This window comes from Notothenia coriiceps, unplaced genomic scaffold (genome assembly GCF_000735185.1).
Source record: "Notothenia coriiceps isolate Sejong01 unplaced genomic scaffold, NC01 NC01_scaffold00026422, whole genome shotgun sequence".
Classification (NCBI taxonomy): Eukaryota; Metazoa; Chordata; class Actinopteri; order Perciformes; family Nototheniidae; genus Notothenia; species Notothenia coriiceps.
The window spans coordinates 130,889-156,240 of NW_011359123.1; the positions used below are offsets into that span (position 1 = coordinate 130,889).

Sequence of the window (25,352 nt, forward strand, 5' to 3'; positions counted from 1 at the left end):
AGCATACATTAGTGCTACTAGTGTCTCATTCTGCGATCCAGAATGAGTGATTTCCAAATGTGCATCTGTGTGTCACACTGAGTCATACCCATGTGTCCCTCGTTGGTAGGGTCCCTTCTCAAACAAGGCAGAAAAGGGGCAGAAATAAACGAAACAGTGGTTTATATTTAAATATATATAGCCGCAGGGGCAGACACATGCACACATGAAAACAAGAACACAAACGAGCATGTGCATGATAACAGAAGGTTGGATAAGATGTGCTTTATTTATATATAAGTGAGACAAGCAGTGTTCAGTCTGTCTTCTTGGTCAATGTAAACTTGTTTACATGAACAGCTTTTCAAAGTAATATAAAAAACAGTGTGTTAAAAAAGATATGCTGGTTTTCCTTTTAAAAAGCTGATTGTATTAGACGGTATATTCAAGAAATCTGACAGTAAAGTCTAAACAGGGTCAGTGTTCAAGCTTTAAGATGGATGTAAAAATAATAGGTTGCTGGATAATAAAACCACTGAGTAGGTTTATTTTCTTCCAATGAACCAACTTAGGAAGAGAAAGTGTTGGTTTCATGGTTTCTCAGCTAAGTAAAACACTGATGGGGCTTTACTGTGTTCTTTGAGGAACATTGCCACCTTGTGGAAGCTCAGTGTTGCTGCAGTCAAACATGACTGCCACAGCTGCATGACTACTTCAAGTGTATTTCCCGTTTTTCATTTACCTTCATATTGTCTTTTAATACTGTTTAAATGCATTTGATGTAAAATGCAAAAGTCTGACATTGCTCTCGTGTTTGTACTGTATAGAGAACAGTGCAGACTATTATGTTTTTACATACACTTGTATATATATTTTTACATCTGTGTAAAGTAGTTACATGTTTATGTTACATCTGTGTCCAATTCATTTGTCCTTGTTTTAAGCAATTTGTCTTTTTCCGACTTAATTAAAAGCAACAACAACACAGAGTTGAATACCCTTTAAGTGTTCAAATACATTTTACACATTATTGTTTTTACATAGCTGACAAGACTGCTTTGTAGAAACAAAACTGAAACTCTTATTGAAAAGCATTTTGATGTATTAACAATCTGACAAATAGGTTATTATTTGTTTGTTATTAATATTAATACATATGCCAAAAGGACATTTTTAACTATGGATACTTTTAAAACTAAATGAGATTAAGGCTGAACATTTTTATGTGAAAAACAACCTCATAAATTCTCCTCATTTCTCCCTCACCACACATTCCTATAATTCATCCTTCCCGGCTCCGATGGGGCAGGACACTCCGGTGCCTTTGAGGCCACAGTAGCCTTTCGGTACCTTTTTCAGGTACTGCTGGTGATGGTCCTCAGCGTAGTAAAACTGCTGCCCCTCCAGAATCTCTGTGGTGATGGGACCGTAGCCTTTTTTATCCAGCTCCTAGAGACAAAAAACAAACAAAACCCACAACAGTTAATGCAAAACTAAAGAAAGAAAAATGAAAAAAGTGCAGAATGCATTTCAAATAAACTATAACTAAGGTTGTTCATCTGATGAGATACATAACTACTTGAAATACAGCAGTGCTTTTAAAAGGTTAAAATCCCTCAGATAGACATCTATGTGATAAAAACATTCCTGGTAGTTCCTCGTATGCTTCATGTGTTCTCTGGGCAGCTTCCATCACCACACCGCTGACATACATTGAGCATTACTTTCTCCGTAACTTCCTCAAAATGAACATAACTCTTTAAAATGGTTGTTTTATTCTGCAGTGTAGTGAATGTGAACTTTCAATAGCTCTCACAAATACAGTAAAGAGTTTTTGCTCCTCAGCTAGAAATCAGGGTGATTGAGTGACAGAAGAAAGGAACATATTTTTCTTTCAGTATTTCAACTTGCGTCTAAGCCCCTCTCTGTGGGACAAAGCATCAAAGAGTATCCGCTCTCTTTGAGAACTCCTTAAGACACTTTCATACTTACACCTCAAGGAAAGGGCTTCAAACGCACTAGAAAGAGCAACCCCGTTCACATAGACACACACGCACACTTTAAACACTTCTCACAGATATATCAAATACCTGCTGAGCCGAGTGGTTTTCTCCATCTAATAACACAAGCACTCAGTCCTCTTTAGATCAGTGCACCTGAGAGATTACAAAACAACAAGTATGAGATGTACCGGGAGTGTCTGAGGGCAACATGTAGGTTGCATGTAGCGTGCAGCACCTCAGAGCTGTGTGCAGCAGCGAGGCGCACTGCTCTATGGGGGCGTCGATTGGCAAGGTTCAGCAAGCATCATGAAACAGGAGCTGAATATATCCAACCCGGGTTCAACCGGTTCTTATCAGCTGCTGTATACACCACTCGCTGTCGACTATGCTGTCATGGATACTGTTGGAGAAATTCAGGCATTCTCCATTCTTCTTGAATGCACAGTATGTTATTTTCCGCCACTAGGGGTCTCTCAATTAAAACGTTAACAAAAGACTGAGTTTGATGCGTGGGACCACCAAATCCATCATTGTAGTCATCTTCTTTAAGGACTTCCGTCGCTGGTCATTGTATATTTTTTTTACCGGGAGCCAAAACTGAAGAAAAAAAACGGGATAAAGCATTTTCAAATGAATAATTAAAGTTCCTAAAATGCTGCAAGGATGACAATGGATGTCTGGAGGTGGTTCGAGCGATGTTTTCCTAGGTAGTTTGTTTTAAAAAACGTAACATGCACAGGTAAGTAGGTTTTAACTGTGAGGCAAAAATAATCCACAGCGGTATCCTCCTATCGAAAACAAAAAAACATGGTGAACAAAGTGGAACATTGAGCACCTAAAAAGTCAGATATTTCCTAAAAAGGGAGTCTTTGTTCGCAACTACATCAAATGGAAACAGCTGACTGTCTTGTTAAAGGTGTTATTCTTTCCCCAAGTGACCAAGGAAAAAATGAATGAAGTTTTAAAGAAAAATACATAGAAGGCCTGACAATCCTGAAGAAAAGTGATTAGAAAGAATTGGATCAAAACAAGCCACAAAAAGCATTTTTACGAAGACTAGAGCATATCCATTACATGATTTCCACACTGAAGAAACCATTCAGTGACACTTGTATGTAAGCATCTGCATTTGTTTATGATTTTTTCCTTAATTGTTTAGCCCACACGAGACAATTGATTAAATGGTGAATCTTTTAGATCTTAACTGTTAAACAACCAGTGAAGATTATTACAATTATTTAGATTATAAATCAAACTTCAGGTCATTTGAATTGGATTGGAGGAGTTATTTATTCTAGTAACTAGTGAGTTTTTTTCACATTTGAGAAGCTGAAAAAACAGAAGCTTTGGTCTTTGCTTAAAAATGATATCTAATTGATAAATCCATCCTTGCATTAGTAGACCATTCATTTAGGAATACACTACTAACCTTTAACTCATTTATATTTGCAAGGTAAATAATACAGATTTGCTGTTTCTCTCTCCGAGTTAAAACCAAATAAACCATAAGCATGCTACGCAGGGGCATCCCATCTTTTACTGATGCTGAACAGACAAACCAATAAATGATATGTACAGAAAAAGCTTTGCATCTAAGAAGACGTCAAATAAGGATTACCACAAGTATACAGTATAGGAGGGAATAATGCCAGGTAAGGGCAGCTTGGTAGTGTATAATTCTGTCCACATGGAGGCAGTGTGGCACTAGATGTGTGTGTCTGTGTGTGTGTGTGTGAGGTGATGCAGTGGAGTCAGTAAATCAAAGCTGTGCGCCCCACAGAGAGGCTGAGGCAGCGGCTGACCTCTACGTCCTCAGAGCTGCCGCTACAATGTGAGGGCTCTAAACTTCCCGCAGGAAAGAACCAATATCCACAAACCAAACTGCAGCCAGAACACAAGCACGGAAATATTTACATTTTAAAATACACACTTTGTGCAGTCTGACACAGAAGAACCCATGTTTTATTGCCCATATCCAACACCATTGTAGTAAACCAGTCGACACAAGCAAGGCGGCTTTGTACATGATGGCCTAATTAACCAGTCATCACCAAACCACTGTAAAGCCTCTAGGGCAGAGGACGTTTCGTGTGAGGAGAACACAATGTCCAAGGAAAAAGTCTGCTTTTAAAACACCCCCGCCCTGACACCCCTTTCTCGTTCTCCAGCCAGCCCTGTACAGCAGTCACAACACGGCGGCCATTTTAGATCTATAAATCAGAATGCATAGCGTGACGCCACTGTGTATAACCTTATGTGGCTTCCCTCTCCCTCTCTCACACTGCAGCAGAGGAATGGATGGAAGGATGTTCAGTGTAGAATACGGCAAAGATGGAGGAGAGAAAACCGAGATGTCCTTAAGCTAAGCATTTCGATTGCCCCTGACGTATAAATGATGGCTACATAGAGGGGGAGAAATGTGTTCATATGTGTTTTTGTATACGTGTGAGTGTGCATGAGGATGGAAAAAGAGGATCATGAATACAGGACACGTTAGGTATAGTTAGGGTGTGTTTGTATGCGAAATTGTACGGTGGGGACACAAATCAAGTCACAGAGCCACATTATTGGAACTCACATCCAATTTGATGACAAAAAATGGGTCCAAACGAGGTGAACCGTAAAATGTTGGGGTTGGTATTAGGCATGTATGCTTATGGTTAAATCGCAAGGGAATCTATGTAAGTCAATGCAATGTCCTCTTTAGTGACAAAAACAGGTTTGTGTGTGTGTGGGTCGAAGTCTGAGCTCACTCAGCCCAGTCAGCCCTTCCTTTCTTCACGCCTGTCGGAAAGACTCCCCTGTCAAAGGCATGGCTGAACGCGTGCATCTCTCTCTCCTCCTTTCTGACTCTCCACTGCTGACTCTCTCCCATGTGAGCACAGACCACCGCTTCGTGCTACCAAGTCCTCCCCGCTCTCCAGCCAAGCGAGAGAGCCCCTCTCGCCATCACCATCGCCAGAGACGGCCTCAGGACACAAATAGGACGTGACACCCCGAGAGAGGGTGGAGGTGGAGGAGCAAAAGGAGGAGGAGGAGGAAAATGTACTCTCTCCTGTCTTTCTACCCCACTGCCTTGTCTCTCTGTTTTTTCCCTGGGAAGGCCTACGGCTGCAGAGTGGTGGGGAAGAGACGCACATTGACATAGAGTTTGTGACACCCGATGACTCATGGTGAAGACATTTGAAGAGCGATATGACCTCAATTCTGTGACTTTATGTAATCATTCGTTAGTCCACTCCGTGACTGGTGTGGGGCTACTGCCATTTATAATTTCTCTGGGTCCTCTCCTCTCTTTTTATAAATGTTTCTTGGTGATGATGACATCGCAAATGTGATTGCAAATTTGATTTGCTCTATTGGCATTACCCTAATTAAGTACAGTCATGCCGAAGCACGTTTGCAAGGCTCACAAATCAAATCAAATAGTTTAGCAGTAGTGGGATAGGTATTTAGACCTTTTATTGCAAGCAACATTTCAAATCCTCAATGTAAAAATACTGCATATATTTTTGACTATTGTACTGCAGTACATAAGTTCTTATTAGAGAATCAAATGTTGCCTGTAAAAGCAAACATGTTATTGAACTATCGGGGGGTTATCATTATTAATGCAAATACTGTGTCAGCAGTGTTTAATGCTGTAGCTGGTCTGGATGTAGCTATTTTAAAATCTTTATTTTATTTGCTTATTTATACTTTTCTCATCTATAATATGGCATAATATTCAACATATTTTAAAAGATGATCACACGTTTCATATCGACTATATTGATCTTTAACTAAGCAGCCAAAAATGTAGTAAAATAAATAAATAAATAATGAAATGTAGAGAGCGTCAAGGAGAAACAAATAGTAAGTACCTCAAGGTTGTCTTTAAATAAAAGCACTTTAAAGGTAGAAAATCTCTTCATTTTCAGAATGTAAAGCCAAAAGACAATAAATGGTATGCATGGTACCGCAATTCATTTGCACCAACCTTAAATAAATGTAACTCACTGCCTCTGCACACCTGGAGCATAGAAAGCCCTTCAACATCTAAAAAATGTAAATACACTTTGAGTACTGCCGAACTGAAAGCTGCTCGGCGGTAAAAAGCTAGGAACAGATAACTGTGCCTCCGCCGGAAAACACATGAAGTCGGCTGACATGATACTTATCGACTCGTCCGCAGCACCACGCTTGCCCTGGATGACCCTCAGGGAGAGAGAGGGAGTGATGGAGAGAGGACGAAGACAGAGAGATGGTGCAGAGACACGCAGGGCGAGATGGAGGGAAGTGATGAAGAAGAGTATGGGAGATTATCCAGAGGCTGATAACACACTGTAGTGAAGAGGGGATAAAAGTATGAACGATAGAATGTAATAAAAGTGTTCTTGTTCAACGCCTTGTATGTAACACATTCATGAACACCACTGTGTGTGCGTGAGCTAAAAGACATGCTTTCCCTTCGTGTGTCTGCACAGAGGATGAAGAGGTTTTTTTTTTTTCCTGCCCTGCTCTGTTCATCTCTCTTTCTCTTCTCAGCGCGGGTCAGGCATCCATTTTAGCTTGGCTCTAATCTTCAGCGAGCGCTCCTACATTTTGTGAGCGAGGAAGCCAACACTCCTACATTTTGAGAGGCAGAGAGGATGCACACTCTTCAGTCTCGAGGCGGTGCGCTCCTACGTTGTTTTTTTTATGTTGTTATTTTTTTCCCCTAGGGCAGACAACAAGTAGCTCAACATCTGAAGACCGAAAAAAAAAAAAAAACCCTGCATAAGATCATCTCCGCATTCTCGAGAAGAGCGATCGCCTTTTTAACGTTTCGGCTGCACTGTACTCAATATCTAAAAGATCAGTATCTCACTTAGGGATGGGCATTTACCTCCTGGAAATTATAAAGTTATTTGTGAACAACATACTTCTTATCATTTTTTTATTAAGGGTTATTTCTTAGCCAATAGCGCCTTGTGGTTACGCTTATTAGATGTCTTCTGATCGATGAGTACGGCACGCAGCAAGAACATTGTCATCTAAAGCAGACGGCATAAAATGCGGGAGATAAGTGGAAGGGCGAATCTGACTTTTGAAGACTTTTCAATATAAGAGACATTGGACTTGAAGCCTGGTTTCAAAACCCACTGATGCCATGCCCCGTTTCAACAACCTCGAGCTTCTCCTAAAGACATCCAGCTCCAAACGATCCCCCTTTTTTCTTTTCCCAGCCATCATATGAACCCCTGTGCGCCCCCCCCTGCTTCCCCCCTTTCAAGCTCATTAAGTTAGGATGCCTTATCAGAGGCCACACTCACCCCTCCAAGGCCTTACACATGTGCGCGCACACACGCAATATCCTCGCTGGCTCGATAAAACCTATTGTTCATACATGCACACGCTCCTCTCGCTCTCTAACACACACAAACATACATAGAAGCCCCGTTCATCCATTTCTTTCTCAAAACCATCTCTAACCCACCCCCACCCTGCACTCTCCTCCTAATCAACTCTTCCTATCTCTTCACTCTCACCCTCCACTCACCCCCAACAGCCCCACCTCACCCAGCTCTGGGGAGACACATTTTAGCAAAGAGAGAGGGAGGGATAGAGGGAAAAGAGAGAAGGGGAGAGGAAGAGACGGGGGAGACAGAAAGAGATGCACTCCTCCTCTGCTCTGCTGCCACAGCGGCTTGGCTACAGAAGCCTTTGATGTTCTGCAAATTTCAAATTTCATTATAGAGAACCCCCTTCTCCTCTCCCCTCTGCGTTCCCCCTCCTTCTCCTCCCCCTCTCTGCTCTCGCGCTTAAACAAGCTTTTCTGCCTCACTCGTCCTCATCCCCCCCCCCAATGCTGAAGTTAAGAAACTGAAAGCCCTGCAGAAGAGACTCTTCGTATGGGTTAATTATTCATTGGGCTGTGCGTGTATGTGCCAAATGTATGTCTCCGTGTGTGTCTGTACGTACATGCGAGTGTGTTTGTGAGTCATGGGCTGGCAGTGGGGTGAAATCTGGATTTTGCGATGCCTGTCTTATCTCCGATCGTCTTGGATCGCCTCCACCCACTCGCTCTTGTCACTCTACTGAACATGCACTCACTTTTCCTGATAAGAGAGCGTTGGCCTTTTAGGATAAAAACACACACACTCACACACACACTCACACACACACTCACACGAAACCTCTCACACACACAACCAAGTCCTTCCTCTGTAGCGATGCCATTTTCAAGCCGGGGCGTTCTTGAGACTCAGCATCAATGCGGCAAGGCAACCATTTCAGGGCAGGAAGCTGCCATTTTGGTTCAGAGCATGTCAGCTGCTTTGAGAAGATGCGTGTCCCAGTGGCCCTCAGATGAAACTGGGGTGCCACTGAAGTGGTTGACAGATCGGTGGTGTCAGCAGCGTTGGGGGGAGAGAGAAGGGGAGACGAGTCTGAGAGCTTGTTCTCTGGATGTTCGTAAATGGGTGTGTTTTTTGGAGCGTCTGCTGCAAACTGGGTTATGGTTTCAGCCTTTCCCTGGCATGAAGGCGACAAGAAGATAATGCTCGATATAACAGCCTCTTTTGTGCCGTAACATGAACCCATCGAACACTGAATGCTTACACTGAGGCTTATGGTGTAGTCACTACATGTTAATTAGCTAGGAATGACGTATAAAGACATTTAAAAAAAAAAAAGGAAGGCCAGGTGGCTTCAATTGGAATGTCAGTGGTACTATGGATATCTTATTTTAAAATGTAATATATATTTTCATCAAATATAATTTGCTCGTATATTCTAATGTTTTCATCAGACAGCATATTTTTGCAAACTGATGCATGGGCATTGTAAGCTTCATCTCACCTAATATCATGGATGGGCTAATGAAAGCCGTGAATCTTTTTGTTTTCCCTTTTTTTTATATTTTCACAGGATCGTCATCAGCAGATTTAATTCCCTCAGTTGTTACAGATCTTTTGCAGGGGACTTTATATATTGTCTAAAAGTTGAGTTTCAAAGTTTATTAAACAGATTTTTGTATCAAAAATGTATTTACTAACAAAAACAATGATTAGGTATTATAACTTTTTATGAAATAACATATTATAGAATGTGAGATTATTTTATTAACTGCTTTTTCCAGGGGCAAGAATTAATTTAAAAATGAAACTTTTATGACAACATTGGTGAGAACTGCAATTAAGTGAGAATGAAGAAAACTCCTTTCTGATAATAAGGATCATTTAATATGGCTAAAAGCTCCAGCATAGCCACACAATTGACTTAAAGTGCAACTATTTTATTAAATTCTGTATTTAAGGCAACATTTATTTGCAGCATTTTCATTTGATATCAACATATTTGGGCCTGACATTTCCAAATCGTGTTTTCAGCAATGCATATATGAAGCATGCATTTTAATTTAATTCACATTTGCCACATCCACTCCAGATGTGGTTTTATGTGTGGAAAGACTGTGATATCCACTGCTAATAAACCTGTACTGTGTGTGTGTGTGTGTGTGTGTGTGCGTGTGTGCGTGTGTGCGTGCGTGCGTGCGTGCGTGCGTGTGCGCGTGCGTGCGTGTGCGTCAGTCATGGCCCTCTGATCTGATTGCCTTCCTCTTTTTCTTTCCTCCCCCGTTCACCACCTTCCGGGTCTCAGCTGCCACTCCTCTTTCACCTCTGACCCCAGCCCAAGGCCAAGGTTGGCAGGTTGTCGCCATGGCAACATGAGCAGCCCTGTGGCCCGTGACTGCTGACCCCGAGACCCCTAAGTAACCATGACGATCATAATTTGCTCCCCTCTGCCCCCTTCCAGCTTGTCCATGAATACCATTTAGAGCGAGGAGAGATGAACGGACCAAAAGTGTTGCGGGGATCATTGGATAGATGGACTAATAGACGGACGGACGGACAAATGGATGAAAGAACAAAAGGGCGACGCGTGTGCCCATGAAAGGACGAGCTTTAGAAATGAGTTTTGATGACCTCTTGACCCTCTTCCTCTCTTAAGTTAAACAAAAAGGGTGTCACCGATTGGACGTAGATTGGGATCAACTCAACTGAGGTGGCGTTGCTTGACTAAACAGCATCAAACTCTGAGAGGTCACCACTCCAGAGACTGGCTTTGAATCCTTATTCAAATAACTGGGACAACTCCAAACTGCAGCCAAGCCACGTTTAACGGAAAAACTATTTTTGAGATGACAAAAGGAGGGTATGCTTATTCCTCATTTTGTTACCGTTAGGATACAAAACACAACAACCTACTGCTGAAAGTCATTAAAGAAGTGAAGCCTTAACGGTGAATAAGTGCTGCAAATAACAAGTATGTTCATTATCGAGTAATCTGCAAAGAATGGCTAAATCGTTTGAGACACTGGGATGACATTTTTTATTTTATTTACTTACATTTTAAAGACCAGTCTCCAAGGTGTTTTCTTTAAATGTCTTATTTCGTATGTCCGAAGATATTCAATTTAATATAATATCAAACAGAAATATTTAGAAGGGGCTAAAAAGAGCATTTTAAGCCATTTGGCATTCAAAATGTTAGAATAATCAATTGTTAATAAAGCTGGGATTTTTTTCTCCCGACTCTTTGAGTAGTCAACTAATCGGGGAAGCTATACAGAATACAGTTTTTTTTTAACCATTATTCACACTTTTTAGCAGATGCTCAAACTCCAGGCACAGGTTTGTTTATAAGTGAAAACATCTGTGAGGTATTGATGCGCGCGTGTGTGTGTGTGTGTGTGTGTGTGTGTGTGTGTGTGTGTACTATACCTGCTGGAAGGCCACTTTGCTCTTCAATGCAAGATCCTGTTGAGTGGGGTTGGATGTGTAAATGGCTGAACGATATTGAGTACCTCGATCATTCTGCTGCCTCATACCTGCACAAACACACACACACAAAGGGAAAATAAGACACCCCACAAATAAGCAAAACTACAGCAATCACCACGGACAAGATATCATTTGCTTTTAAAAGGTTTTCACAATGATGTCATCATCCTGCATCTTGAATTCATGAGTACGAATGAATTCAGAGATCACAGCAGATTTAGGCTTTCATTAGGGAGGCCTGCGGTGTGTAGGTGTATGGGCTCTAGGAGGTGGGTGTATTTCCTTCTTCTTTGTCTTCTATGTGGCATTGTCAGAATTTTCATCAGCTTTACATCAGTGTGTTTGGAGGAGGCCCAAGCCTAGTGTACCTTAATTAGGGGGCCAAACAGCCGCCATCACATCTATGCTTTTCAGAGGCTACACTCCTGAGCAGCTCTGGCATCTGTGGACCTCTCCACGGCAGGCTTTGGTTTGCCTTTATCTCTCTTACTCGGTCTCCCACTCAGCCTTTGTTTCTTCTCTTCACTGAAAAGCGTCATTCTTCTCTTCATCTATCCTTTTCTAAATCCTTGTCTTAGTTAATCTTTGGCCTCCTGTCATGGGCCGTGTGTGTTCTTCTTTAAAGCTTTTACAGCTTTGCTTTTCTGCCTGCAGCAAAAGTGGCTTAGTTCACTTAAACAACAGATCCCCCCCATCTTCCCTGCCACTTAAGTTGGTCAAACTTTGTCTATTTTTCAGCGATTGCCAAAGATCAGTGGTATATATGAAAGGCTACAACAATGGAGGAACTGATACTGCTTGTGTCTAAGAACTTTTTTATATGCAGTCTATTTTCTTGTTTCTTTTAAAAACAAAACCGTATGCAGTGTCTTTTACGCAACAGTATAACTGTATTTGTGTTCTCCTAGCGTCCATTTCTTCTGATCTTCCAATACAAATTCAACTTTTACTTTGTGACTATGTTAGCAAAAGCTTTCCCTTTTTTTTACACATCAGACGAAGTATTTTTTTCCTGTAAGATCAACTCAGAAAAAAATGTATATGTTGCCCATATACGTTTTGACATGTTTGACATTTAGTCAAAGATCATACTGTAAGTGACACCTATATCTTCCATGTTGTTCTCTTTTTATATTGTGAAAACAGATTTTCACAATTTCATTCCGGCATCTCCCTGACACAGAGATCTGCATATTTTGTTCTCTTTAGATTAAATGTTACCTTTCATCATGGTGTCACAATGAATCTGTGCCACAGTCTGTTCTGATATAATGACTATAAGTATTCATCTGGTCTTCATTCAAATCAGAGCCGACAAGCAGACGTAGCCCGCTCTCCGACACATACTGAATGACTCAGAGAATTTGCTTCACTGAAAATGTCCTCAACAATATTAAATAGTTGAGTTGTTCAAATATGATAAAACAGTAGGTTGTATGGATTAACCCCAACACATGCAACACATTTGTTTATATCAGTCTCTGTCCAGAATCCTGTTACGTTCTTTAAAGTATTTTCTACGGTGCAATTTACCTTTGAAATCTTAAATAGCAGCCGTGAGCCAGCTGACATTTCCTGGAAACAACAGGAGGCTAAGTTGGCGCTACATTACGAGGACTAGAGTTGAATGGCCCAAGTATGCGGCAAGTGAGAGATGAGTTTGAGATTACATAAGGTTTATGTAAGGTCTGCATCCTTCGCTGTTGGCAATCATAGGCAATAAGTGTATGTTGTGGTCGATTATTATTTGACAGGAGGCTTAGTTTTCCCAAACTTCCTTTGCCACAACAACTATTAATTTAACCAGTTACCATGTCAGTTACAATGCTAATATGATGATGTTAAGCAGGTATAATGTTCCTTATGCTAACACTTCAGAATGAATCATCCAAATGCCACTTGAATATCCGTTATGACAATCCATCTAGAAATGTTATTCTGAGCCAAAATGGTGGACGTCACCGACCACCATGGCCATCCAAAGGGTCATGCTGCTGGTTTGGCTTAAAACATCGGATTTCTTATTCTACTATTTCATAAACATATTTTTTTTAAATGTAATCCAAATGTATTGTCTACATTGTGCTATTCACAGTACAACCCACTCTCTCATTTGTCTCTCTCTGTCTTTGCATCCATGTCTACCCTCACCCTCTTTCTCTCCATCTCTGCAGTGCTGGATGTCGGCCATCTTGCCCCCAGCGCTGTTGTTCAGTGACGAGGCTAATGGTGGCCCCTCCATCAAAGGCCACCGAGCCTCTCTGCCATTGGCTGTCCACCAGAGCCTTTATTCTGATTGGCTGGCTGGCAGAGGTCTTGTGGCTTTACTACTACCTATGACCTTCCCTGCTGACCCCGAGGTTCTGACCAGCTCAAACACACACAAACTGGAACGATTTTGTGTATACATGTGCAAGATCATATATAAACAAATCCTGTTAATCATGAGAGGAAAACCTATATATCATATATCATGCAATGATTTTCTACTTTGCAGGAAAGGTAGACATTTCATTTCTCATATAAGAAAGTAAACACAACAAATACATCACAGAAAAATGGTTAATGGTATGGAATATCAAAGAAAAGTCAAGAGACAAACACCCTTGAGTGGTAATAGCTGCTTCCAACACAAACACCATTAAGATGAATCATATCTTAAGAAAGCCCTTCACCGTCAGACAGGGGGCTACTCCCCAATCAAAAATATTAACACCATCCAAAACATCTTCCTAGGTTTTGTCTTTACTAGGGCCAAAACAATGCCCATAAGCATTCAGTCAAACAACTGCAACAAATACCATCCAAAAAAACTCAAGATTCCCCCCTTATGCCTACGCCGTCTCTCTCTTGCTTTCTCCATTTTTAACAGCCCCCTTCGTTATTTTCTCCATCCATCAAAGGCGGCAGTAATTATTAATGAGAGCCTCCCTGTTCTCTCTGCATTATGCATGAGAGCCTTGCCTCTGAAAGCAGAGGGTAATGGGGGGTGGACAGAAGGGGAGGGGCTACGGGTCACACACGCCACACACACACACATACATACGCACCGCCTCTCGGGGTCACTGACCTACGCCCACAAAGCCAAAAATATTAATTAATATACCCCCCTAAATAAGAAAATGTAAAAGTAGCCCCGTCAACACAAGTGCTAAAATCAGACAGAGTGGGAGGTGGTGGCGTATCTCAAGTCTCAGAGGGAGTGGGTGCTCTCTCCAGCAGACGTTCATGCACAAACCTGCGTACACAAACGTACATGCATACATTTTTTGTGCTTTTTGCGTTTATTCCCGCTGAGATTTCTTGCAACTCTGTAAAATCTCTTCTAGTCCTGGCAGAAAATGGCACAGCTCAGCTTGTGCCTGCTAGCATGTTGAGGATAAAAGCCTGTCATATCTTCCACTTCCAACTCCACCTTCATTCTTTCTGCAAATTGTGCTCAACTTTTGTCTTTAGCTCTTTCCTTATTTCCCTTTCACAATTTTTTTTATATAGGCATATATCTATATATAAATATCATATATATACACACACTGTGTGTGTATATATATGATATTTATATATATATATATATATATATATATGTGTGTGTCGAGGGGTGGTGACAGAAGAAAGCACTAAGCAAAGCCAAGCTTGTGTCTTTAAGTTGCAGGCTTAAAAAAAAAAAAAAAAGGAGATCTAACAGTAAGAAGGGACGGTAATCAGATTAAAAGAGATGCTGGTAAAGAACCGCTAAAGAGGAGGAAGGAGAAGATGAAGAGACAGAGACGGAAATATCAGGCGGCATAGAGTAAGAGCAATGTACCGATGCGTGTGACACCCCTCTACAGAAGCGGTGGCCTGACCCGGGCTTATTCTCCCTGGGCGTTTTTTTACACAACGATCCTTCATCCGTTAACGACTGTAAGAGCTGAGATTAGCCTCACCTCTCCACCTCTCTATGTACCGTCCCTCCTTTCCCTCTGTTTCATTCAGCTACTTTATTCCTACTTTATCTCAGCACTCAAGACGATGTAAAACAAGAAAAAGGTTGCAAGTAAGGCAAAAAATAACATTTAATTACAGAGAGGAAAGAATAAAAATGTCAGCAGTTAGGCTTTTGTCAGAGTCCGCAATTAAAATATGTTTCTGTGTAATTGGTGACTTTTTGCATCCTTCTGAGCTTGGAGGAAAAACATTTGAAGTGAATTTGGAATCATTGCACTTGGCAGAGCGTACCAATTAGACTGCAGCAGAGTGAGCGCTAATGAACAATCTGATGTTTCTTTTTTCGTGTTATTTTACCTCCTTATGCCTCCCCCTACATCCTTTTCCCTACACTGTCACACAATGTAATACTTGTTCGCCCACTTCAGTTCTAGAGAGAAAACCCAAACCCTGCCCTGCCCCCAAGAGGAAAAATCAGCGGGAATTATTTGGGTTTTTTTACACTGATGGAGTCTGACCAACTATCGTTATTTCTACTATTCTGTCCAAAAAAGTACACCGCAAATGAAAAAATAAGAAAGAAATATAATGCCTGGTAACTGCAGTCCTCCATCTCATGCGTTTGTGTTTATGCGTGATAGTACTCAGGGTTGTGCCGTGCCCCGCGGTCCCGTTACGACTGTGTGCGTGCCAGCAGAGCCCTCTCCTCCTCTCCCCTCTCAGCTGCTATTTTTGCCCTGTTCTTATGTAAGCTGCTCCTGACGCGCTGGAGAAAGAGGCAGAGTACGGAGTTGGGATGGTGAGAGCATCCCCAGTGGACACACACATACTCGCCTGCACGTGCAAACACACACAAACACAGAATATATATTCTAAGGGGAGTAAATATGTGACATATGCAAACATCCAAGGCAACACAGAGAGCAATGCGCTGCTGGCTGTCAGATGGTGACACTACACATACGAAGGCACCCTTAAACCAACAGTAGGAGTGTGTGTGTGCCTTGGCAATAGTACCATGTGCCTGTATACATGACTTAGGTGCTGATCATGTAGATTACTGCGGTAACTATAGTCATGTCTTTTTAAAATCTGTTATATCTCCACTTGGCTGCCTTTTTTATTCTCTGCTGGAGCGGTGCTCTCTAACATGATCACTTCATGGTTCTGGGCATGTTGTCAGAGCACTGTGACTCTGGCCCTTACGCTGTTTATTTTTAGTTGCATCTAAACCGAAAAAAGCTTGTTCTACTGTTGTACTCAAAGTTAAATTCCCCATATCTGATATCATATGTTAAAGTTTGGCTATAAAAATATATATAAGGATCATACTTAGCAGTTTCCCCACATGCTGCACGTATATGTATGGATGCTTCAATCAATAGGATCTGTCTCTATATTAAATGTACAAATCACATAATAATTTCGAATGCAACAGAAATGTTATCCAGTGAGCAGCTGCAGATCACTAAAATAATATACAATAACATCCTCAATTTTTGGTAAAAAGCTGGTTTCACTTCCCTGAAGGCAATGTTTTTATAAAACGCTACTGATTTTAAACATCTAACTTCCGAGCAAAAATATTTTAATCACAGTTCAAATTAATTTGTGTGATGTCAACTCAATTTATAAACACTCAAATGACTCCCAGTTTTTGACACATTTTAATTAATGCTGAACATATTTAGGCTCTGTTTGAATTTGTGTGTTATTTGGTGTCAATCATTAAAATGCAGAACACCGTTGGAGAGGTGTCTGACTCTAATCAACTATAAGCTCAAGTTAGAATCTGATGCTTACATTTAAAAAAAAAAAACCATCTTCCTCTTTTCTAACATGTATTTTGCTCTTTCGTTCTTATCTCTACCAACACCCCCCCCTCGCTTTCAATCTCATTTCTCCTATATTGTTTCAATGATGTTCTTATCTGTAAGCATATTTAATTTCCATGCAATGTGAACAAATGCACAAAAGAAAGCTGATAATGTTAAGCTAACAAAACTAAATAAATAACAAAGAGGTTCAAGTTATAAAACGTAGATCTTCAACATATTCAAACAGAGACGCATATCTCAACCCCCACAGCGTGCACACACGTGCCGCAATCTCCATAAATTAGGACTGTCAGTGTGTGTGAGGGCGTAATAACTGACACCTGGTAATGAGTACGCCATTTTCAGCCAACCAGCGGAGAGGAAGTGGTTGGGTTAGAAGTGTGGGGGTTGCAGAGGTCACAGGTCAGGGGTCAAGGTCACCTCCCGCAAGGTTTGGCTTTAGATGGCGGGGGGGGGGCATCCCTAAATTGAGGGATGTAGTGACACAGGGGGTACCCCAACAGGGAATTGGCGTGTGTCGCAGCCAGCTGGGGTGAAGATATCATATAAGGAATATTCATGCTAATTTTAATTGTCAGAAAGTAACTGCCACCAGCGTGACTTGGCTGATGGAAGACAGCTTGATTTATCTCTATTTTCTGATCCGACCACGTCTGTGTGCATGTCTGATAAGCCATTATTATATTCTATGTGTTAGGATATTTTTGTTGCTGAAGAGTATATACCATTAAGCAGCAACTACACAAGGCAACTTTTAAGGAAAAAGCATAAATGGAGAAAATTGGCCACCATCACCGTTTTTGGAATTGCCCTTAACCACCTAAAGTACCTGTAATGTGTCTCCTGTCTACCGTGTGACTGCAGTCTACCTACAGGGGTGAACGTGCATGTACGTGCCGACGTTATCAAATGAGGAACGGCCGCTTCGGCCATCTTAGCTGTGCATTTGTGTTTTTGTGTCTTTCGCTGTTCCCTGACGCATCAGCAGCAGCAGCCTACACCATAAATACTGCATGGCCTCAATAAATAGAGAGGATGGAGGGAACGTGGAAAGAGGAAGTAAAAGGAGAGGGAAAGGGATGAGTAGAAAACAAAGAGGAGGGGAAAAGCCTCAGTTGTTTAGGAGAAGAGCGGCAGAGTGGGGGGAAGAGATGGGCGAATAGGGAAAAGGGGGATGGGGGAGGATGAGGAGCAGGGAGGAGAGAGTGACTAAGAGATAAAAGTGGAGTGAGTGGATGCGAGTGTGTTTGTGTGATGAGCGGACGGCCTCGGGGAACGGTCGACTCACCGCGCTGCTCTGAGGATGTTCTGACGGGCTCCGGGGCCTCTTGCTCACTCACTTGCACTTCAGGACAGGGGTGGGGGTGAAGGGGGGGGTGGGTTTAGGTGCAGGTGAGACAGTTGAGGTGGGGAAGACAGAAAGAGAGCGGGAAATATTGTGTAAAATTGATGAAGGAAAGAAGCAAAAAGGAAGGGGGACATCCCAGAGAAGAAGCAGAGTTCATTCTATGGAGCAGATAAAAGGGTGGCGGAGCAACTTGGGGAGAGGCAGAAGAGAACATGGAGTGGTTGGTAGGGCAAAGAAGTGGCAAGATAAGACCCTTCAATCCTCAACTGGGAGCGATGTGGACAGTGGGAACAGGGAGTGAAACAGGGCCTGTGTTCTGCAACAAGGAAGTATCCATTAAACCGACTGACATGCGTTTGTGTGTAGCCTATGTGCGTGTTGTGCCTATTCGCATTAACGCACAAAGGAGTAAAGCTGTTTATGAGCAGGCATAATGAGCACTTGTGCATAATGTGAAGTGAACAGTATGCTCGTGTATGGAAATGTGTGCACAATTGATCTGCAGTGTGTGAAAGAACAGCAAGATGTGTTCGCATCTCACCAGTGATCTAAATACATCAAATCATGTTTCCCTTCAACCCCAGCGATGAAACGGAGCTGCTGTTGCCCTCAGACGTGCAGATGTCACTTTGACTGTTGAGAGTTCCTCTGTGCTCCGAGTGTTCCCATGCACACACGTGTGAAGGTATGCTGATGAAGACTTGCAGACTTAAGAAACTTATAATTTTGGAGCGTGTTAAAATGGGGGGGGTCTTTATGCAACATCCCAGGGAAGCCAGCAGATTGAGACTAGTGTTGCTGAATATGGAAAGAGGGCACACAGCAAAGGCTGCTGGGAGTTTCTGATTGGCTGCTAATGTTGCTATCCAGGCTGCGATTGGTGGAGCCGACGCAGCCCGACATCACGTTGTCGGGACTAAACCCTTTTGAACTGAGGCAAAGCAGAGAGGCACAGATCTCAAAAACACATACACACACATGTGCATACACACTTTCAGATACACACACGCATTAAAAAGGAAGTATTGCATGCAACTGAATATGCATTTGCACATGATAGTTCCACATGCACTCCAACATAAGAGTGTATATATAAAGCAGGATGGGCTCTGTGTTGATCTTGTCAGGAGAAAACAGAATTCCTAATGTTCCTGGGCTCGTCTCCATATGTGTTGATCTCCGGTGAATCCCTGCAGTTGAAAGGGAAAGGAGCGAACTTCCTTAATTTCTCCATTCTCTTTTAAGCCTGGCTCTAAGGTGGACAGAATAAATTGGAGCTTAAGCATGCGTGAAGGCACAGCCAGCGGGTCCCTTTCCACCACTCCACGCCACATTTGTCAAATCAGAGGAGTTTCTACTACACATGAACCCAGAATCGGAGAAGAGAGAAGCGGCAGGGTTTCACATTTAAGTCACGCACAAGGAGTAACACTACTAGAAAAAGAAAGGAAGAAGTATAGTGGAGTTTGCGGTTATTTCGGAAATAGTCGCCTGGCTTTAACTGTAGCAAAAAAATAAAATAATAATGAAGTTCATAGTCATTAAGCTGCATGCTTTTAATAAAACATCAGATGAGACAAGGCAGTGAGTCAGGGGAAATGCATGACTTCTCTTCTGGCCTCACTGCCTTTGCCCCTCGGCGCGTCGGCTCTGCCTGTGCCTTCGCCCATAGAAAGACGTGTGTCTGCCCTCGGCCACAGTGAACCGAAGAATCTCCTCCGATAGAGTTGATGTGGATGTCTCGGATAGACCTAAATAGTAACTTCCATCTTTGCCTTTTTTTTTTATTTAAACACACTTGTAGTAGAACAGATGACGTTGAATGTGCATGACTACATTCACCTCATACGTGAGCTTTTTGCGGTAAAGACGCACAACATGGCCGACATTCGGTTTATGTAGGTCACGCGGTGTAGCAGAAACAACCATGACAGATGCAAAAGAGATGACAGAGCTGATGTGGGCAATGTCACAGTGTGTGTGTGTGTGTGTGTGTGTGTGTGTGTGTGTGTGTATGTGTGTGTGTGAGCCTGTTTAAAGGCTGAAGGTCGGGCCTATGAATCTTTGATCCATCTCTTCCCAACTTGTCATGCCCCTCCCTGCATTTAATATGGGTGAGCAGAGTACCTCTTTGCCTGTCCATTCGCCCTCTCTCTCTCTCAATCTCTCACACACACGCGCACACACACAGACCCTCCTGGAGCATTAATGTTCTTACATCACCTCCTCCAGTGAGCAGAGAGAACAAGAAGCAAGAGAATCAAGAGATGGGGTATAGGGGATGGGGTTCTTGTCACCTTTGAGTGGGGTTTGGGGTGGGGGATGGTTCTAAGAGGCGGGTGAGGTAAAGCCATGTGTCTTTTAATAGGAGATTGGATAAGACAATGCAATGTTTAGTGTAGGAATATGGATCAGAACCCAACCCGAGTCAAAAACAATTGGCAAATTATTGAATTATCACAGCAAAGTTTAACCAGTTTTTTTGAAAACCCAGAAAAAAAATACCACATTTAGAATCATCACTATTACATCAGTCAAAGCCCTTATACGAAGTGAATGCCAAATAGCTGGGTTAAATTAGGTATAGTACATGCCATGCACATGCTCGACACAGAGTGCGTTTTTCTGCAGTTATGGTTAGAACACGCACCAGGCTGGTGTGTCTTTCCATGGATGGTTGGATCTCAGACACATTAACGCTGTCTGGCATTGACTTACACCCATGAGACCTCCCCCCATCACCACGCACACGCAGCCACACGTCTGGGCATCATCCTTCTGCTCTAATACATCCCGTGACCCTCGGGATGGCTCTTATTTTAGGGGCAATTTTTGTTTTTTTGTGTATGTGTATGTTGCTACCTTGTGTGGGATCGTGCTTTTCCCAAAAGCGTTTAAGTAGTACCTCCAGGCTAACGTTTTCCGGGGAGAAGACCACCCTCACCACCTCATTGTGACCCGTCAGACCTAAAAAGGAGAATCACAAGGTATGACGTTTAAAAAAATAACCAATGATGGCAATGATGCATTTCATGGTGAAAACGATTAGGAACGAAAAGATTGCAGAATAGCACCCTCGAGTGTTTTGTGTAGGTGTCATTGAGTGCAAGCGTCACAGGTAGAAGACATTCAAGTTGAATCCACCTTTATGGCACAGAGGGGGGGGGGGGAGAGTGGTAAAGACAGGTACAGATAGAGAGAAGGCGCGGTAAAGGTTAAGGCTTATAGTGAAAAAGTTGCCAAAAGCACACAGACACTCGCTCCAGTCTGCAGCTGCCAGAACCCCAAAGCTTCAACAAGCTGCCTGCAGGCATTCTCAAACCGGGGAAGGCTTTAGGTCTCACATGCGGGTGCACAAACACACCAGTACACACTCATTCAAAGCAGAAAAAGGTGAATTTACACACCTCAACACAAACATATATATTTTTTTAGATTCTAAACACAGAGGTGTTAGCTTAAGCTGAATAAATAGCAGCCATTCCCTGGTGTGTACGTACACATACAGTATATACACACATATGCCCATATGCATCAGATACATTGCAGACAATGGGAGAAGGGCTGCCATCTGGCCTGAAGCTCACTCGGAAACACTTGGCAAATAAAGTATCACCTCATGCCAAATGAACACGGAAGACCTCACCTGTTCAAACAGTATTTGAACTCAAATCAAGAAATCTCTGTCATGACTTCAAATAGACAGAGTACGTGGCACCCTTTTTTAATGAACACATTGGTCAACATGTAATAAGGACAATAAGGAAACATGTGCTTTGAATGTGTTGAATGTGTTAAACAAAAAGAGGAGGCTGCAGGGTGGACATCAGCTGTAGGGAGGGAGAAGCAAGAGGAAGCACATGTGCCAGCTTTAGAGCGAAGCCCAGGTGAGTTTTCGACCAATTGTTTACCAAGGTTGGCAAGGACAGTATACAATACACAACCCTCAGCATATCATATGCACACATTTTGCTCTGGTTAGAACGAGAACCAAGTTTGGTTGTGGGTTCGCAGTATGAGGCAGTAATGCAGTTAAAACTAGATGTCAAGACATAATGTGAATATGCAATGCATTTTCTCGTGTGTCCCATCTAAAGGGGGTGAAAGGCTAAAAGGTGAAGCCACTAAAGCTACTAGAGATTCAATGTTTTGGTTGAACGACACTTCAGCAAAGTGAATAGCTTTCTGGGGGAAGCTGGTCTCCCAAATGATCATGACATTGTGTTGCCCTTTTTTGTTTAATTGTTCTGTTGGTTAAGAGAAAGTCCAAACATAAAAAGAGCAGGCTTAGGCGCTTGTTCTAACATTTAAAATGTTCTATGTTTTACTTATTACATATTACTTGTTAGACTCTTTTATCCAAAGCAACTTACATACTCAATACTTTGGGCAATCCCCACAGGAACAATTTGGGGTGAAGTGTCTTCCCCAGGGACACAACGACATGCTGACTGCAGTGGGGTTTGAACCTGTGCTCCCCTGATCCAAACACCAACGCTCTATCCCCTGCGCCACAAGCCTTCTTGTAAGCCTTCTTTTGTGGTTGTCTAGTTAGGGTCTTTTTATGTTGTCTGTTTGGTCAACAAAAGGGGTTACATTGACAAAGAAGACAGCAGTTAACGCTTAGTACCGCACAGACAGGCAACATTGGTTTCATGACCGCAACTGTAAGAACAGTTTTAGTTGCCTAAACTGTGGCAGAGGAGAAAATACATAAAAGGAGTTGTTTTTGGAGCGATAAAAAAGGCTGTTTTAGAAGTGGCTGAAAACCTAATAACCTCTTGTGTCAATTGGGTTTGACGAGTGTTGGATTTAACCACCTGCAACACTGTAGAGCTAAAGCACAAAAGGTTACAGCATCAACTCTAGATTCTGTACTTCAAACATTGCAAAATGGAGTGCACTGTTAGTCAAGATAAAATATGCTGATTGGTAATGACATCTCCTGTCCATCTCTCAGCTGTCTTTCCTTCCAAGACAAATTTGACTGCACCTCAACCTCTCCCACTTCTGTCTGTCAGACCATACACCTACAGTATCTATCTGCCTGTCCGTCCATCCTTCCCTGACTCTGCTGACAGTTCCATCAGCCCTTTCTTTCTGTCCGACTGTCTGTCCGTCCAGCTGTCTGTCCTGCCCTGGCTGTGTTGACAGCTCCTCGGTCTCATGCCGTCGCAGTGTTCTGCTCCGTCATGGCCACTGGAGCGACGCCTGCACTCTCTCAGCCGATGGACAGGCAACCATTCTCTCTCATACTTTTTCCTCAAATTTTATTTCCCCCGCAAAAGTTTATTTTTACCCGTTTCCTCACTTGCTGCAGTCTCTCTTTTTCTTTCCCCCTCCATAGCTAGCTGACCATCGTGTTGTTGGAAAGCTGACAGAAAGAGAGACTGGTAGGCAGACAGATAGGAAACATGCAATCCCTTTAAGGGCTCTGCTCAGGAAGTCTGCCAGCCAAGCCCAAAGCGCATTTTCCCTCCTCTCCATGTCCCCCATGCTGCGCCTGCACCTAGACTCTATGCCTGCCTGTAATGATGCAGCCTCTGAAACGGAGGAGCCCCAAACTAACGTGCTCACGACTCCTAAAACACAAGAGAGGCGCAGAGAAAGACACAGAGCTAGACATCTTCATATGAATTAAATATCAACGCCCTACATGAATCCATTTGAACTCAAAATGAGGATAACGAAAAAGAAACTAATTTGAACGGCTTAGATGGCAAATACACAGTAATCAAGCTTGTATCTCCGACATCATGTTCGCCAAATCACAGTTACGGGGAAAGAAGCCCATTAATGGCGCTTCATATAAAGTAACCTCTGTTGGCAAAAGAAAAACGCCGCAGTACATCACAGTACAGAGCCCAATCCTTACAAGTAGGTCATGGGGGGGTGGGGACGGGCGGTGCAGCCCATCTGGAGCAGTGCATTCTGAGTAGTTGACTGCAGATGAAGGGAAGGCGGCGAGAGCATGAGACTGCCGTACTTTAAAAAACCCTTTATGACTCTGTATCTTTTCCCTTTGCATTTTTTGGTTACTTGGACCCGGAATTCACAGCGAAATATCCAACCAAGCAACTTCACCTCCTCAAAGGGGAGGAAGCTAGATCAAGCAAAAAATATCAAAAAGTGGAGGGCATGAATATGTGAAAATGTGCAAATACACATGAGATGAAGAGTGTATTACCTGAGCAAACTTCTTGGTAATTTGGGTTGGGTGTAAAGCCGCCGGCGTAGCCAACCTGTGTGGAGAAGACTCCAGGAAGCTGCCAAAAAAGTCTCTCAGCTCCCCAGAAACAGCCCAAACCTGGACATAAAGACAGCAAGCAAACACACAAACAACCACAGCTTAGTGCTTCTGTGGTAGCAAAGCATCCATTCATTTTAGCAAATGGTGTCAGTAACCACAAACTGGTAACAAAGGATTCCGTAACGGGTTATACAAATGTGCAATTGTAGCATCTCACCAAACATGATGGTCTCCATGCCTTCTGGAAAAGGCTCCACAGTGGGATTCCCATTGACAGCATGCTTGTCTGCAAAGCAAAACAGTGTACAAATGTGGAAACAAAATCATAACACTGCTATTCAATAGCACAAATCACAGTGTGTGTGTGTGTGAGTGTAAAAGGGGCCCATTAGCGGCCTTAACTAGCCCTCAGAGGTCAACACTTCTTTACAGGATGACCCAGACCAGCGGATCAGAGCCAAAGGATTCTGTACTGGAAGACATTTAAGAGATTACACGGCTTTGACAGCCATTCCATCCCTGCTGTCCTCTCGTCCATTCCCACAAATAAACAGGATCACACAGTTATTCCTGATATCTTTCCTATTCTACTAGTATATGCCTTTTAATGTGAGTGTTTTAAGTGCTAGTCTTGCCACTGTTGGGTGTCCATAAAGCGAACCAATGACGACATTATAGGGACGCGCACCTGCATAACCTCCGGAGCAGGGGAGGGCCGCGCAAATTAGACCCTTCACTTTGTTAAAAATATCCGATAAGTAAAACAAACTGGAGTGCTGAGAGGTGGCAGGGGGGTGGCACTCTACTGCCAACTGCACTGCATGGAATTAGAGTGCTAAAAAGGAAGTGTGCATGCCTGTGTGTGTGTGTGTGTGTGTGTGTGTGTGTGTGTGTGTGTGTGTGTGTGTGTGTGTGTGTGTGTGTGTGTGTGTGTGTGTGTGTGTGTGTGTGTGTGTGTGTGTGTGTGTGTGTGTGTGTGTGTGTGTGTGTGTGTGTGTAACTCACAGATGTATGAGGAGGATTAGGGTTTAAGAAGACTGAGGTGATTTAGCGTGCAAATCTCCACTAAGCAAGGCTGGTTTGTGCTGCAACCACTAATATTAGTCTACAGATAAACAGGCCACAGGACACACTAAGAGCTTAGGCCAAACCCATAATGGACGCTCGCTCTTAGTTCAATGTGTGATTGCTCCCTGGCTG

The 25,352-nt window shown here is 42.7% G+C and overlaps 1 protein-coding gene across 3 annotated transcripts in view; it reads right to left on the bottom strand.

The window, feature by feature from the left end:
• Nucleotides 1-235: 235 nt before the first annotated feature.
• Nucleotides 236-25,352, bottom strand: part of msrab (methionine sulfoxide reductase Ab) — a 32,638-nt gene continuing 7,521 nt past the window's right edge. The window contains exons 2-6 of one of the 3 annotated variants that reach the window (XM_010784538.1): nucleotides 24,370-24,438; nucleotides 24,090-24,209; nucleotides 20,765-20,869; nucleotides 10,730-10,836; nucleotides 236-1,428 (exon numbers count right to left, since the gene is read on the bottom strand). In XM_010784538.1, the coding sequence (XP_010782840.1) occupies nucleotides 1,255-1,428; nucleotides 10,730-10,836; nucleotides 20,765-20,869; nucleotides 24,090-24,209; nucleotides 24,370-24,438 (575 nt within the window). In that variant the 3' untranslated portion in view covers nucleotides 236-1,254. The remainder of the gene's footprint in view (nucleotides 1,429-10,729; nucleotides 10,837-20,764; nucleotides 20,870-24,089; nucleotides 24,210-24,369; nucleotides 24,439-25,352) is intronic. The other 2 variants (XM_010784540.1, XM_010784539.1) reach the window with 2 other exon arrangements.